This window comes from Schistocerca gregaria, chromosome 3, assembly GCF_023897955.1.
Source record: "Schistocerca gregaria isolate iqSchGreg1 chromosome 3, iqSchGreg1.2, whole genome shotgun sequence".
In the NCBI taxonomy this organism is placed as follows: Eukaryota; Metazoa; Arthropoda; class Insecta; order Orthoptera; family Acrididae; genus Schistocerca; species Schistocerca gregaria.
Window position 1 is genome coordinate 259,097,814 of NC_064922.1, and position 13,368 is coordinate 259,111,181.

At 43.5% G+C, this 13,368-nt stretch overlaps 1 protein-coding gene across 1 annotated transcript in view; it reads right to left on the bottom strand.

Moving 5' to 3' along the window:
* The window catches only part of LOC126355330 (uncharacterized), a 423,957-nt gene that overhangs the window by 248,526 nt on the left and 162,063 nt on the right, over positions 1-13,368 (bottom strand). The window contains exon 2 of the mRNA XM_050005624.1: positions 3,232-3,467. Within this exon, the coding sequence (XP_049861581.1) occupies positions 3,232-3,467 (236 nt within the window). The remainder of the gene's footprint in view (positions 1-3,231; positions 3,468-13,368) is intronic.

A 13,368-nucleotide genomic window follows, 5' to 3' on the forward strand; every position in this document is an offset into this window, starting at 1 on the left:
TTACTTCACCCCTTTCTGCTGCTTGGTCACTTTAATGCGCACCATCCCCTTTGGAGTTCTCCCAGTACCTGTCTGAGTGATGCCCTCTTGGCTGACCTTCGCAGTCCTTCTGCCTTAACACAGGAGCACCCACGTCCCTTTCGGACAACTCACACCTATTGCCATTTGCACCTATCCTTCTGGACTGCCCAGCTTGGCCATCGTCCTGAGTAGTCCGTTCTCTCTGACACATACTGGAGAGACCATTCCCTGTGTGCTATCCGTTTGCTGACTCCTATCCCACCTACGTGCACACCCATATGACAGCTGACTAAGGCCAACTGGAGGCTCTACTGATCCCTGGCGAACTTCGACGAAAAACATTCTCCAGTTGTGATGACCAGGTACAATATCTTACAAACGTTATCCTTACCGCCGCAGAACGTTCCATCGCTCGTACTTCCTCTTTACCACGCCATGTCACAGGTCCTTGTTGGACTGAGGCGTGTCGCGAAGCAGTGCACACGCGGAAAGGTGCTCTCCGCGTTTTTAACCGTCAACCTACGATGGCAAACTGCATTCATTATAAACAGTTGCATGCACAGTGTCGATACGTTCTTCGGGATAGCAAACAAGCTAGGTGGATTTCATTTGCTAGTTCTTTTAACAGTTCCACCCTCTCTTCTATCATGTGGGCCAACAGACAGCTGCCTGAGACCAAGATCTTCGGGATAGCAAACAAGCTAGGTGGATTTCATTTGCTAGTTCTTTTAACAGTTCCACCCTCTATTCTATCATGTGGGCCAACAGACAGCTGCCTGAGACCAAGATCCCTTCCCCAATTTCCGGCCTGACAATAGTAGACTATGTCATCATGCTCCCTACTGCTATCTCCAACACCTTGAGTCACCACTTTGCGAAGATTTAGAGCTCCTCCCACTCTCACGCTCTCTTCGGAAAAGAGCCGAGGAGGCTCCAGCGATATCCTTCTCTTCTCAGAATCGCGGGTGTTACAATACCACCTCTCCTAGCTAGATTACGCTCTCACTTCATCTCGATCGTCCGTACCAGGGCCAGACGATGTTCACACTCAGATGTTGTAGCACCTTTCTCTTCTGGGCAAGCACTTTCTTCTTCCAATCTCGTCATATGATGACATGGTTGGAGACAGTGGCTGATGATGTTGGAACAGTAACGAGCCACAAACTGACTTTCAGTTCCGTCATTCAAAGGGTACGGCTACCGGTTTCGAATCGTTATGATTCATATTCAGACGGTTTCCATGCTTTTCTTACAACATGTGGTTCGTTTTTTTACAGATTAATTGTCCTAAAATATAAATAATACATAATTATAAGCACGCCACACAGATGGTTGCGTTACAGATTTTCATTGGATGCGACTTACATGAAATGTCGGTTTGGAGTGTTTGTTTTCATAACATTCGTCCAACAGATGTGAATACATTCCCATTGCATTCTTATCGTTGAACACGTAAATTTTTCTCACTGAACACTTTAGATTTGTCACAGAAAATATTTCTACCACGCACCACATGTTTTGATACAAAGTGCTTACAAACAGATGAGTGTCAAAGGTGATATATCGTAACATTTGAAGATGTTTCGTGTCTGGGGAAAGATCATATATTCTCTTATGCAACGGAAACGCCATTTACACTACTACAGAGAGACATTGATTTTGTGAGTTTTAGAGCGAATATGTTACATTAATTATAAAGTTTTTTTTTGGTACTGTATAGGTACAACAATACATTATTTATACTACTGACCATTAAAATTGCTACACCACGAAGATGACGTGCTACAGACCCGAAATTTAACGGACAGGATGAACATGCTGTGATATGCAAATGATTAGCTTTTCAGAGCATTCACGCAAGGTTGGCGCCGGTGGCGACACCTACAACGGAATGACATGAGGAAAGTTTCCAGCAGATTTCTCATACCCAAAATGCAGTTGACCGGCGGTGTCTGGTGAAACGTTGCTGTGATACCTCGTGTAAGGAGGAGAAATGCGTACCATCACGTTTCCGATTTTGATAAAGGTCGGATTGTAGCCTATCGCGATTGCGGTTTATCGTATCGCGACATTGCTGCTAGCGTTCCTCGAGATCCAATGACTGTTAGCAGAATATGGAATCGGATGTTTCAGGAGGGTAATACGGAACGCCGTGCTCGATCCCAACTGCCTCGTATCACTAGCAGTCGAGATGAAAGTCATCCGCACGGCTGTAACGAATCGTGCAGTCAAGTCTCGATCCCTGAGTCAACAGATGGGGACGTCTGCAAGACAACAACCATCTGCACGAACAGTTCGACGACGTTTGCAGCAGTACGGACTATCAGCCCAGAGACATGGCTTCGTTTACCCTTGACGGTGCATCACAGACCGGGGCGCCTGTGGTGGTGTACTCAATGACGAACCTGGCTGCACGAATGGCAATATGTAATTTTTTCGAATGAATCCAGGCTCTGTTTACAGCATCATGATGGTCGCATCCATGTTTGGCGACATCGCGGTGAACGCACATTGGAAGCGTGTATTCTTCATCGCCATACTGGCGTATCACCCGCCGTGATGGTATGGGGTGCCATTGGTTACACGTCTCGGTCACCTCTTGTTCGCACTGACGGCACTTTGAACAGTGGACGTTACATTTCAGATGTGTTTCGACCTGTGGCTCTACCCTTCATTCGATCCCTGCTAAACCCTACATTTCAGCAGGATAATGCACAGCCACATGTTGCAGGTCCTGTACGGACCTTCCTGGATACTGAAAATGTTCTACTCGTGCCCTGGCCAGCACATTCTCCAGATCTCTCACCAATTGAAAACATCTGGTCAATGATGACCGAGCAACTGGCTCGTCAGAATACGCCAGTCACTACTCTCTATGAACGGTGGTATCATGTTGAAGCTGCATGGGTAGCTGTACCTGTACACGCCATACAAGCTCTGTTTGACGCAATGCCCAGGCGTATCAAGACCCTTATTACGGCCAGAGGTGGTTGTTATGGATACTGATTTCTCAGGATCTATGCACCCAAATTGCGTGAAAATGTAATCACATGTCAGTTCTAGTATAATGTATTTGTCCAATGAATGCCCGCTTATCATCTGCATTTCTTCTTGGTGTAGCAATTTTAAGGCCAGTAGTGTAGCATCATGAGAATTATGGTATCATATAGATTTGCTACTTGAAGCTGGGCGGCCCTAGGCAGTACATACCGATCTTGAGGGCTCCGGCGGGCGCCTCGGCGTTGGCGGCGTCGGCGGCGGCGAGCAGCGCGGCGTGCTGCTGCAGGCCCTGCAGAGAGACGCGCGAGCAGTTGGCGCCGTGCCGCAGCCGCAGCAGGGCCGCCAGCGACGCCTCCGAGCCGTCCGGCAGCGGGCAGGGCGCGCCCAGTGCGCAAGCGCACAACGCCGCCCACACCCCCACCACCTGCATCAGTGGCGTTGGCGACCTGCGCAGCGCAATCAACACACAATGGTGGGCAATAGTGCAATTAATAGGTAAGAATCCATGCAGTACCGTAATAGTTCGTGTTGTTATGTTCACAGGCACCCGAACTACATTTCATTCACTTAGTATAGCGGTAATCAAAATATCATTGTCAACAGATCTGGAGAAATTACCACTGCATCTTTAGACTGTCTTCATCAGACGAAAGGTTAGTTTCTAATTGTTTCGATGAACTAAATTACTTAAGTGAGATTGTTCTTGCAAATGTGAAACATCCCCCACTGAATGCTTTTCATCACAGGAAATACTAGAAATACTACTCTGCCAATTACATTGCTTGTAATTAGTTACAGCAAAAATGTTTACTAATCCTTATGATTTTGCAGATGCAGTTCTGACTCTGATGACTGGTCGCTGTACTTGTTTGTCCACATCAAGGCTCTTGAGAGAGAATCGTCAGGATTCACGACAACTCTTAGAGGATTTGCAGTTTAAAATGCCATAATTATCAAATAAGTGTGCAGAATGACTGGTTGAACTGTGTTTAATTGAAGTTATTATGCGATTTTAAAGAAATGAAAAATAAATGTTGAATACAGTGAGTGAGTAATGAAAATCTCATCTTCCCCCTGTTAAGCCATCCTATACCATATTCCGCCACTTAATTATTGGTAAATACTTGTTAGAGAGTGACATGCCGCCCCCCCTCCCCCTTTCCCCCTAATCTTGGTGTGGTGACGATGACCCGTAACATAGCCCGAGGTTTACAGTATGCGTTTTCAGGCTGTTGATATGAAAGTGGGAAGTACGGATCTTCCAGTGAAATCAGGAATAGTTTAAGTGCAATGCTTGAGGATAACGCAGGAAAAGCTATTTGCCATGTAGAACACCACGTGTAAAATTTTTCTCCAGCGTCTTGAACTGTGTCGGAACAAAAGTGAGGAGTTCATATTGTAAGACGTAGTGGTCTCCTGACCTTCATTCCTTACATATTCCGCCCTCACAATCATATTCCGCACGTCAAGACGCTTCTTTCGAACCCAAACTCGATAAGATAAAGTCAGTGTTGTATGAATTCATGTAAACGATATGCAAATAACTAATAAATCGCAAGTGCGCACCATGGATGAAATACTCGAGGCTGGCATACACACATACATTCCAGACACGACGGTCACAGGAGCTTTCAGTTCGAGAGAGGCGACCGCACGCCAGGAGGCCGGTCCCAACCCATCTACGTCGGCCGGTGACCGCCCATAGAGCAGACAGCGTGTGCCCGAGTGAAAGCAGGAACGATCCCTTGTTCGCTTTAAAAGCAAATTCCGCTACATTGTGTGGGAGTGGCCAGCCTACACATTCTTTACACATAACACGCAGTTTCAGAGATTTTCACAGAGAGACAGCAAACGCCAAACGCTGATACTACAGATTTCCGGGTTGGTCGCCTTAAACGAAACGTCATTCTCCAGTTTTAGAAGAGCAATGCAGATTGGCAGACGATATTTCTGACGCCTTGAGCTGAAGGAGTAATGGAAGAGACCGAAACATATACCACTTCACATCTGGCGTGGAGAGGGGCCGTTCCGTTGTCGCTCTTGGTGCGAGAACACGTACCGAGGGCGTGTGCGCTTGTACATGTACTCAAAGAGCGAGGAACAAGTCTCTCCTCAGTACTTCACTGGGAGAGCACCTCTGTCGAGGGCGAATAGAAGTGCGACTCTATATTGAGCCCCTGCGATTAGGCATTGTTCACTGTATTGGCTGCTACACTTTTTTTGTGGTGTGAACGGACAGAGTTGTAGTTAAACGCCTGCGAGCGAATTTTTGAGTGGCATCATGGTGGGCTGGTTATCTGACCGGTGTACCATGCCAATAGTTAGACTAGGGGCGAATAGGAGTCCTTAACTTCATGAAGGCGTTGGGAGAGTATGATTGGCGAAGGTCAATCCAAATAGAACGAAAGTTATTTTATTTTTGTCAGCAGCGAGTGGCACAGACAGCAGACATCGCAGCTTACGGTATTGTGCGCTACAGCTCTTGCAAGCCCCATATTTCCTCCACAACAGTACACTTCACTGCATTTCACACACGACAGCCTCGACCATTCCTAGCAACATTCTAACAGATAATTATTCAAGTTGAATGGGTGCGGCTCTCAGCCATTCTGCCAAGTCAATAACAATCTTAAACTTTGTATAGAAATTTCATTAGCGAATCCTATCCTTGAGAGGTAACTTCACATTCCGAAAAGAACCAGGAAATAATGGGTTCAGTTTGTAACTAAAAATGCCATTGTGATTTCTCAAAATGTTTGCAAAATATATAATAATTTCCGTTAGTTTCATGTTTTTCTTACACTAACTAGCACTACTCCAGTACCCAAGTATCCCACTAGTTACGTAAGAAATTTTGTGAATTTTTGTGTCATTTCCTTACAGCGGACGACTCCAGAAGATATTTATTGCTGAAAGTTTTTCAGGCATTTCTCTTTAGAACGTTAGGAGCGTCTGTCTGACTTCTGTAGTAGTGTGGGGGTGGAAATTGCATCTTGCAGGAGCCACAGGGTAAAGGGAACATCTCCGATTAATCCATTGCGCAGAATAACAGAATAGCAACCCCACGCTCACAATATGACTAAATAATATTGTTTTCTTTTCATTACGCTTATACAGATGTCTGAGTTCTGCTGTGTTAACATTGCAAAGTCCTGTAGGCATGTGTAGTATTAAGCAGAACTGTCATATTCGAAGCAGAATCAAGCACATTTTTTAGATTAATTATCTCCAAATGATATTTTCAGGAGAAAAAGTCAATGTTGCTTCTTATTGATATAATACATTCACAGTCACGGCTGTCTTTGACCAACCATAACTGGTACTGAATGTGCATGTTGTCATATAATCTGCACACGCGGTACATCGATTTCGTGAGACAGAAGGTTCTTATAACGAAGTACGAACATCGGTCAACAGATGGCACTAGGCAATGAATGTTAACTTCGCTTTTTAATTGCTTCTTGCGACTTCTAGTTGCGATTTGTCACAGAAATCGCAGTTGGACTCGACAGCGAATCGCAGAGAAAGAGCGTAGTACGAACTTAGGCTAACAATGGCACTGTTAACTGCGGTTTTTAGTTACTATTTGCGACTTCTAGCCGCGACTTGTCACTGAAATCGCAGCTAATTCCATAGCATGACACCTGGTTTATAGAAAGCAGTACGAAATTCGGCCAGCAGATGGCACATGGCGTTGAATGTGAAATGCTACTTGCGACTGCTAATTGTGTCTGAAATCTCAGTTAGATTCTGTACAGTTGTTATTGTGATATCTGCGACTTCTCAATCACCGTGATTTCTAACAGATACGCGATTTCCTGCCCACCACTATCCACACACGTCAACGCGTCCTCCTGCGGCAGAACCGTCAATGAAATCAACAGCAGGGGCAGGGCAGCCAGAGCGAAACGCGCGCTGCGGAAGTGTGAATAAAACGAAAGAGAAACGATCCTCTGAAGACAGGGCTGTGGCGAGGACGCAGCGAGATAGGTCCCCGCGAAGGGTGAAGGTGTAGCGACGAAGAAAAAATTAACCAAAAAAGAAAACAAGAAAGAAAGACGGTTTAAGAATCAAGCAAGTGGTGTGTGAGTTCTCCGTTGACCCACCGCCGTCACTATTGGCATTGTGCCGTTTTTTACAATGTTGTTTCCTCAAAACCAGTAGCATCATAAAGGAATGATTGCAGTCGAACAGTCTATGGGCTCCTGGTAATGATCAAACTTGTCTCTCAGATTCGCTGATTCCTATCCACGCGTTTGTCAAACAAGCACAGAGACTCGGCAACATCGTCTTTCAAATTTAACCTCAATTTTGAAGCAGCTGTCACTATGTATTTTCATACTAATGAGAATAACTGCCACTATAGACAAAAAGTTTCTTGCACTAACTTTAGCACTCTATGTATAGTAGATAAACAAGACAAGACGATGGTATGGGTGAAACTCATAGATAAATATAGTCATCAAAACCTAATGGAAGTTCTTCAAAACACAACGTGAGAACAGGTGTCATTTGTGGAAGACGGGAGAGGTTCGATTTTTTCACTTTATTTCACCACAGGTTTCATGTTGTCCATAGTATACTCATTTTCTTCTTAACATCCTCCTGCATAATATATGGCTGGGAACAACACAGTACATCTATCATTTTCGCACCTGCAAGTGATCTTTCGTTTTTATCCTTGCTCCACAATGGGGGAAACTCACAATACAGTGAGATAAATTCTAATAAAAACTCTTTCTCGTTGCGAATGCACGTGAAACATTAACACAAATGACAATTTAATTTTGACATTGACTGTCATGCCTGTGAGATATTCAAGACGCCGTGATTTGGGACGTGCCCACCTAGTGCATATCAAATTCCATCCCCATGACCCAACATTGTGGTAACTGTCAGAACCTAGGGGTGGTACCATAGCTGGAAAACAATGCAGACCGCCCACACAGTGGAAACCTGTTGCTGAGAATGGTGCGGTGGAGACATTGATACAACTTCAGAGGTGAGACTGGGGGAAACTAGTGCTATCACTGTTGAACATTAACTCATCAACGAAACCTTCCAGTGCACTGGTCTCTTCAGTTTGCCCTCGATGTACTCTTGAGAAGAGTTCTCTTACCCACTGTATCAGAGACACACAGTTTTGTGTGTATAGTTGTGCTGCATCTGATGCGCTAGTCTACAAAGGCCGTATTGATGTATGTGCCAAATAGTGTATCCCTTTTTCTGTTGCTCTTGCATTATGAGTGCAAACATACATGCATATTCAGCAAAGTGAATGACATGTTTACATAACAATGATTTAGTCTCATGAACTGGAATTAGTGGAACAATGTCTTTCATAGTTAATACATTCGCCACTGAACACCTTGCCTGGAATCAAGTATGATCCAGTATCACTCAAATTTAATTCATTACCAAACAAATATTCTCTACAAATTATGTGCTTCCCTGAGTCATTGTGTGTAAATGTAATGTGACACTTGCCCATGAAATATTTTAAACCGACTTTAAGATGTGTTTCTAATGTCATATTACGTAAATTTTATTTCTGACAACTGCAGTTTTTATATTATATGTTGCTTTCAAGTCATTTTGCACCTTATTTTTTGAAAACAATAGCATTTATTTGAAAATATTTAATGTGCATGTCTTTACGTTATTAGGAAACAATGTTACTTTCCTTGAATAATCAAGATATGCATTTAAAGTTAGCATTAATAAATGCATATTTCTTGTATCCTCATACATAAACATTGTTTTTGAAATCATAATAATTTGTTTCAGACTGTCATAAGCTGACGTTCACTCCTCGTAATATTTAAAGCATGAAACAAGCACTGACTGCATTAATTTACCTTTGATCACATTCTTGTATAGTGATCACAAGTATCATGAGAAGAAAACAGCCACCTGTGTATTTTGTTTTTGTTAGCTGTCAATTCATTTGCTGCATAAATTGTGTATGTACATTACGCTTACTTGTGAGACTGTTTTCCATTTTCATCCATCTCTATTCATTGTGAGACCTGTATTGTTTTTTTGTCTTTTATGTTTAATTGTCCACTTACAAATGGTAGCTGTGGAATACAGGGCTACACAAAAAATGCTTGGGAATGTCTTCATACGTGATTGACATTCTTGGCCCGTCTTTTTACCGCAGATGTCAGGTAATGAAATATAACCATCTGTTCATTTCATTTACCTTGACTTCAGCTGTCACTTGCGCATCATGTTCATTGTGCTGATATGAAGTCTGCCATGCTATTTTACCCTGACAGGAACGCACTATACCTCTGGAGAGAAGATGAAGCGAGGTAAGTGCTTGATTTCATTTATTCCTTCATATACCATTTTAATTTCCTGTGTCTTGTACTTCATGAGTAATCGTCGTTGGATGGTCGTGTAGGTCTTTGAAAATTTACGTAGCACAGAGAAGGGAACAAGACATGACAGGCATGGGACAAGAAAGTTGGTTGGTAGTTTCAAAATCAACGAATCCCTCATCTTCTACATTTTTTAACAGCGGAATTATTATCCAGTCAACGTCTTTGTAGGCATGACACTTAAGAGCAGAGGAGTGGCCTGTTTTAAATTCCAAACCTCACTGTAGTGTCTCAGGAGTGGGGGGGCATGCGATACTGATGGTGGAAATTCCCCCGATGTATGGTAATGTTAGTCTCGGCTGGCCCCTTGGAGCAATTCGAGAGGATTAGGCTATGTGCCACCACCATGTTTCACCCTCTCCCCAACACAAACCCAGCACTACACTACACAAGCACCCTTCACAGTTATCCACACGACACATGTAATAAGGGCGTTTCAAAAGTCCGTGCAAAGTCAGAAAGGTGGCACTCCCGTCGTGTATCAGGGTCATGTTTAGTTAGTAGCATCTTTGGAAAGAACGCACACCAACTTTCAGCGATATTGGTCTATTTCTTTGTGTTCGACATTCGTATGAATCAAGGAAGTCGAGTGACTGTCAGAAAACCGACGACAAATAATTTCGTGTGGTGATTAAACATTAGTTTATGAAAGGAAAAACGCCTCAGGAGACTAAAGGCAAGCTTGATAAACATTACGGTGAATCTGCACCTACGTTTAGAACACTTTATAAGGGGTTTCAAAATTTTCGGAGTGGCCGTAGGGGCACAAGTGATGCTGAACGTTCTGGACGCCCTATGGAAGTGACCAGTCCACAAATCATTGATAAAATCCTCGATATGGTGACAGAAAAGTTAAGGTGAGTGAGACTGCTAGTGCTGTGGGCATCTAGAATGACGGGTACATAATATCTTACATAAACATTTGGACATGAGAAGTCTATCAGCAAGATGGGTTCCGCGATTGCCTCAAGCTTGACAAAAAACGGAATCGTGTGAAGTGTTGCAAGGATGGTTTGCAGCTGTTCAGGAAGAATCCGCAGGACTTTAAGCGTCGTTTCGTCACTGTGGATGAAACATGGATACATTACTATGCTTCTGAGACCAAACAGCAATCTAAACGATGGGTTACCAAGGGAGAATCTGCATCAAAAAAAGGCGAAGACCATTCCTTCCATCGGAAAGGTTATGGCGACTGTCTTTTGGGATTCGCAAGGGATAATCCTCATCGACTATCTGAAAAGGGGTAAAACTATTACAGGTGCATATTATTCATCGTTATTGGACCGCTTGAAAACCGAGCTGCAAGAAAAACTCCGGCGATTTGACCACAAAAAACTCGTTTCCCATCACGACACTGCACCAGCACATACCTCAGCAGTTGTCGTCGCAAAATTAATGGAAATAGGATTCCAATTCGTTTCACATCCCCCCTATTCTCCAGACTTGGCTCCCTCGAACTACTATTTGTTCCCCAATTTGGCTGGCAGGACAAAGATTTTCTACAAATGAGGAAGTGATTGCAGCATGTAATAGCTATTTTGTAGACTTGGACAATTCGTATTATTCTGAAGGGATCAACAAATTATATCAGCGTTGGACGAAGTGTATAAATCTAAAAGGAGACTATGTCGAAAAATAGAAAAAGGTTTACCTCAAACACGAAAGTGACTTTAAACGCCCCTCATTTGACACTTCGTAACAGTTCGGAGGAAGGCAAGATTCCTGCATCTGCTCCCCTATCGCTCATTCTTTAAGTATGTAACTACAAGGCTCGGTCAGATAAAAAGGTCCAGACAACGTGCTGAGGGAGGTGTTAGTCCTGTGTGCTTGTTATATCCACCTACGTGTAGCCCATAATAGTTACATTTGTTGCGCATGGGCGTAGTGTGGCACTTTAATAGAGGTTGTTTACTTATCACTGTACCTTTCTTTCCCCAAGGTATGACGATGCGCCACGTGACACGCCAACGGAAATGCCAGTGACGAACGTTACCAAAGAAAAACAGCTAGGCGTGATAAGCTTTCTTTGTGCGAAAGATGTCCGTCCAGCAGCCATACACACCAGAATTCATAGTGTGTATGGGACGAGGTGTGTTTCAGAAAAAAAAAAAACCGTTGGTAAGTGGTATCTGCGTTTTCATGGTGGCAGGGATACAGTGACGGGTGATGCGCAAACTGGGCAGGTGACGAATCATATTCTTCACGAGATTGTTGTTGCTATTAACAGTTGCTTTGAAACTGATAGAAGGGTCACCTTGGATGCTATTAGTACACACGTAAAGCTATTCCATCGCAGTGTGCATGCCATTGAGATAACAGACTTGGTTCGAGCTCACTGCGTCCCCAAATGTTTGTTCGAGGAATGGTGACAACAGAGTGGGAACATCACTAAGCCATTTGACGCGATACCAAACGAGAACGACGATTTCCTTTCCAGGATCACTGCCGGAGATGAATCCATATGTCCACTGTTTAACTGGAATCCAAACGAGAGAGTATGCAATGGAAGCATGCAGCGTTGCCTAAAGCAAAGGAAATCCTTCCATAGCAACGGCAGCTAAGGCCATGGTGACTGTGTTCTTCTATGAGCAGGGGCCTCTACTAGTGGAGTTCCTACCCAAACGGGAGACAACAAACGCCAGCAAGTACTGCGACGTTCTCCGTCGGCTGAGGCTAGCAATCAAGAATAAACGCCAGGGTAACCTCACAAAGGAAGTCATCTTATTGTGCGGCAATGCCCAGGCTCCCGTTGCCAAACAAACACAGGATCCTTTGGCGTCGTCTAAGTGTGGAGTTCTGACCTCAGTCCCTGTCATTTCCACGTTGTTGGGGCAACTCAAGAAACACCTTCTGGGGCACCGCTGTAGGTCGGATGAAGAGGTGCAGCAAGCTGTGACAGAGTGGTTCCATACTCAACCCAAAGAGTTCTTCTTCCAGGACATTTATCATCTCGTGCCAAGGTTGGACTAGCGCCTCAACGCCCATGGTCATTATATGTAGCTCTACCCAGTAATAAAGTCTGTAGGTGGTAAGGGACCTTTTAATTTGACTGCACTTTATATTTTGACGACAGGAAAAAAAGACGCATGATTGTACAAGTTACGTGCGTTGTTGTAGCTTCATGTCGGTAGCTCTACATAAGCCACTGACGGCAACGTGTGGTTCACAAGTCATTGTACGAATGCAAATACCGTAGGGAGACGTGAGTTTTTCTCGGGTATTCACATCACTGGATTCTGCAGATCAGGACTTCGTTGTCTTATGTAATGCGCTACAAGGTTTCTAGTTTATTTTTGTTATTGAAGAAGAATGATATAAACTCTATTTTCATTCAATGTGTCATATTTCACACGCGAATACTGCATATTTTACAAATAGTAGTTTTCGATAGTGGATATGTTAGGCCACAGATTTTCTGAGTACAAGCAGTGTGATCTTTCGTTGTTAGTTGCAGATTCGTTGCAGTAAGCATTATAAGTGCAGTTAATGAAAGGATAGGGTGTTGCCAATGCTATTGAGCGGATGCAAATGGACTGCAGAGCACAGAGATAAAAATAAAAAGGATGAATTGTGAATTATTATTTTGTAAACATTAATCTAACAAGTGAAGATTATGTGGTAATGTTGTTGCTGCATTGGTTGCTTGCGGGTAATTACAACGTATGTGACAAACGGAAGCTATCAATGGAGTCTCTCTTTATTGGTTTATGTTAGCTGGTTTCAGAGACGAGAGTTAGCAAAGTTTTCTATTCACATAGACTGCACTCAGAGATATTAGATTTTACCACTCTTTTACAAAATCAGTAAATAATTTTGGCTGAGTAAAATTTGTTATGAAGGATAAATTTTGTGTAGATGTTTGTTAGAATGAGTTTCTTTTCGCAGTACTGTTTCTTAAAGGTCAGTTTCCAAGTTCAAATTCCTGCATCGTCTCCTCACAATGTGCGTCGCCGAATTGTAC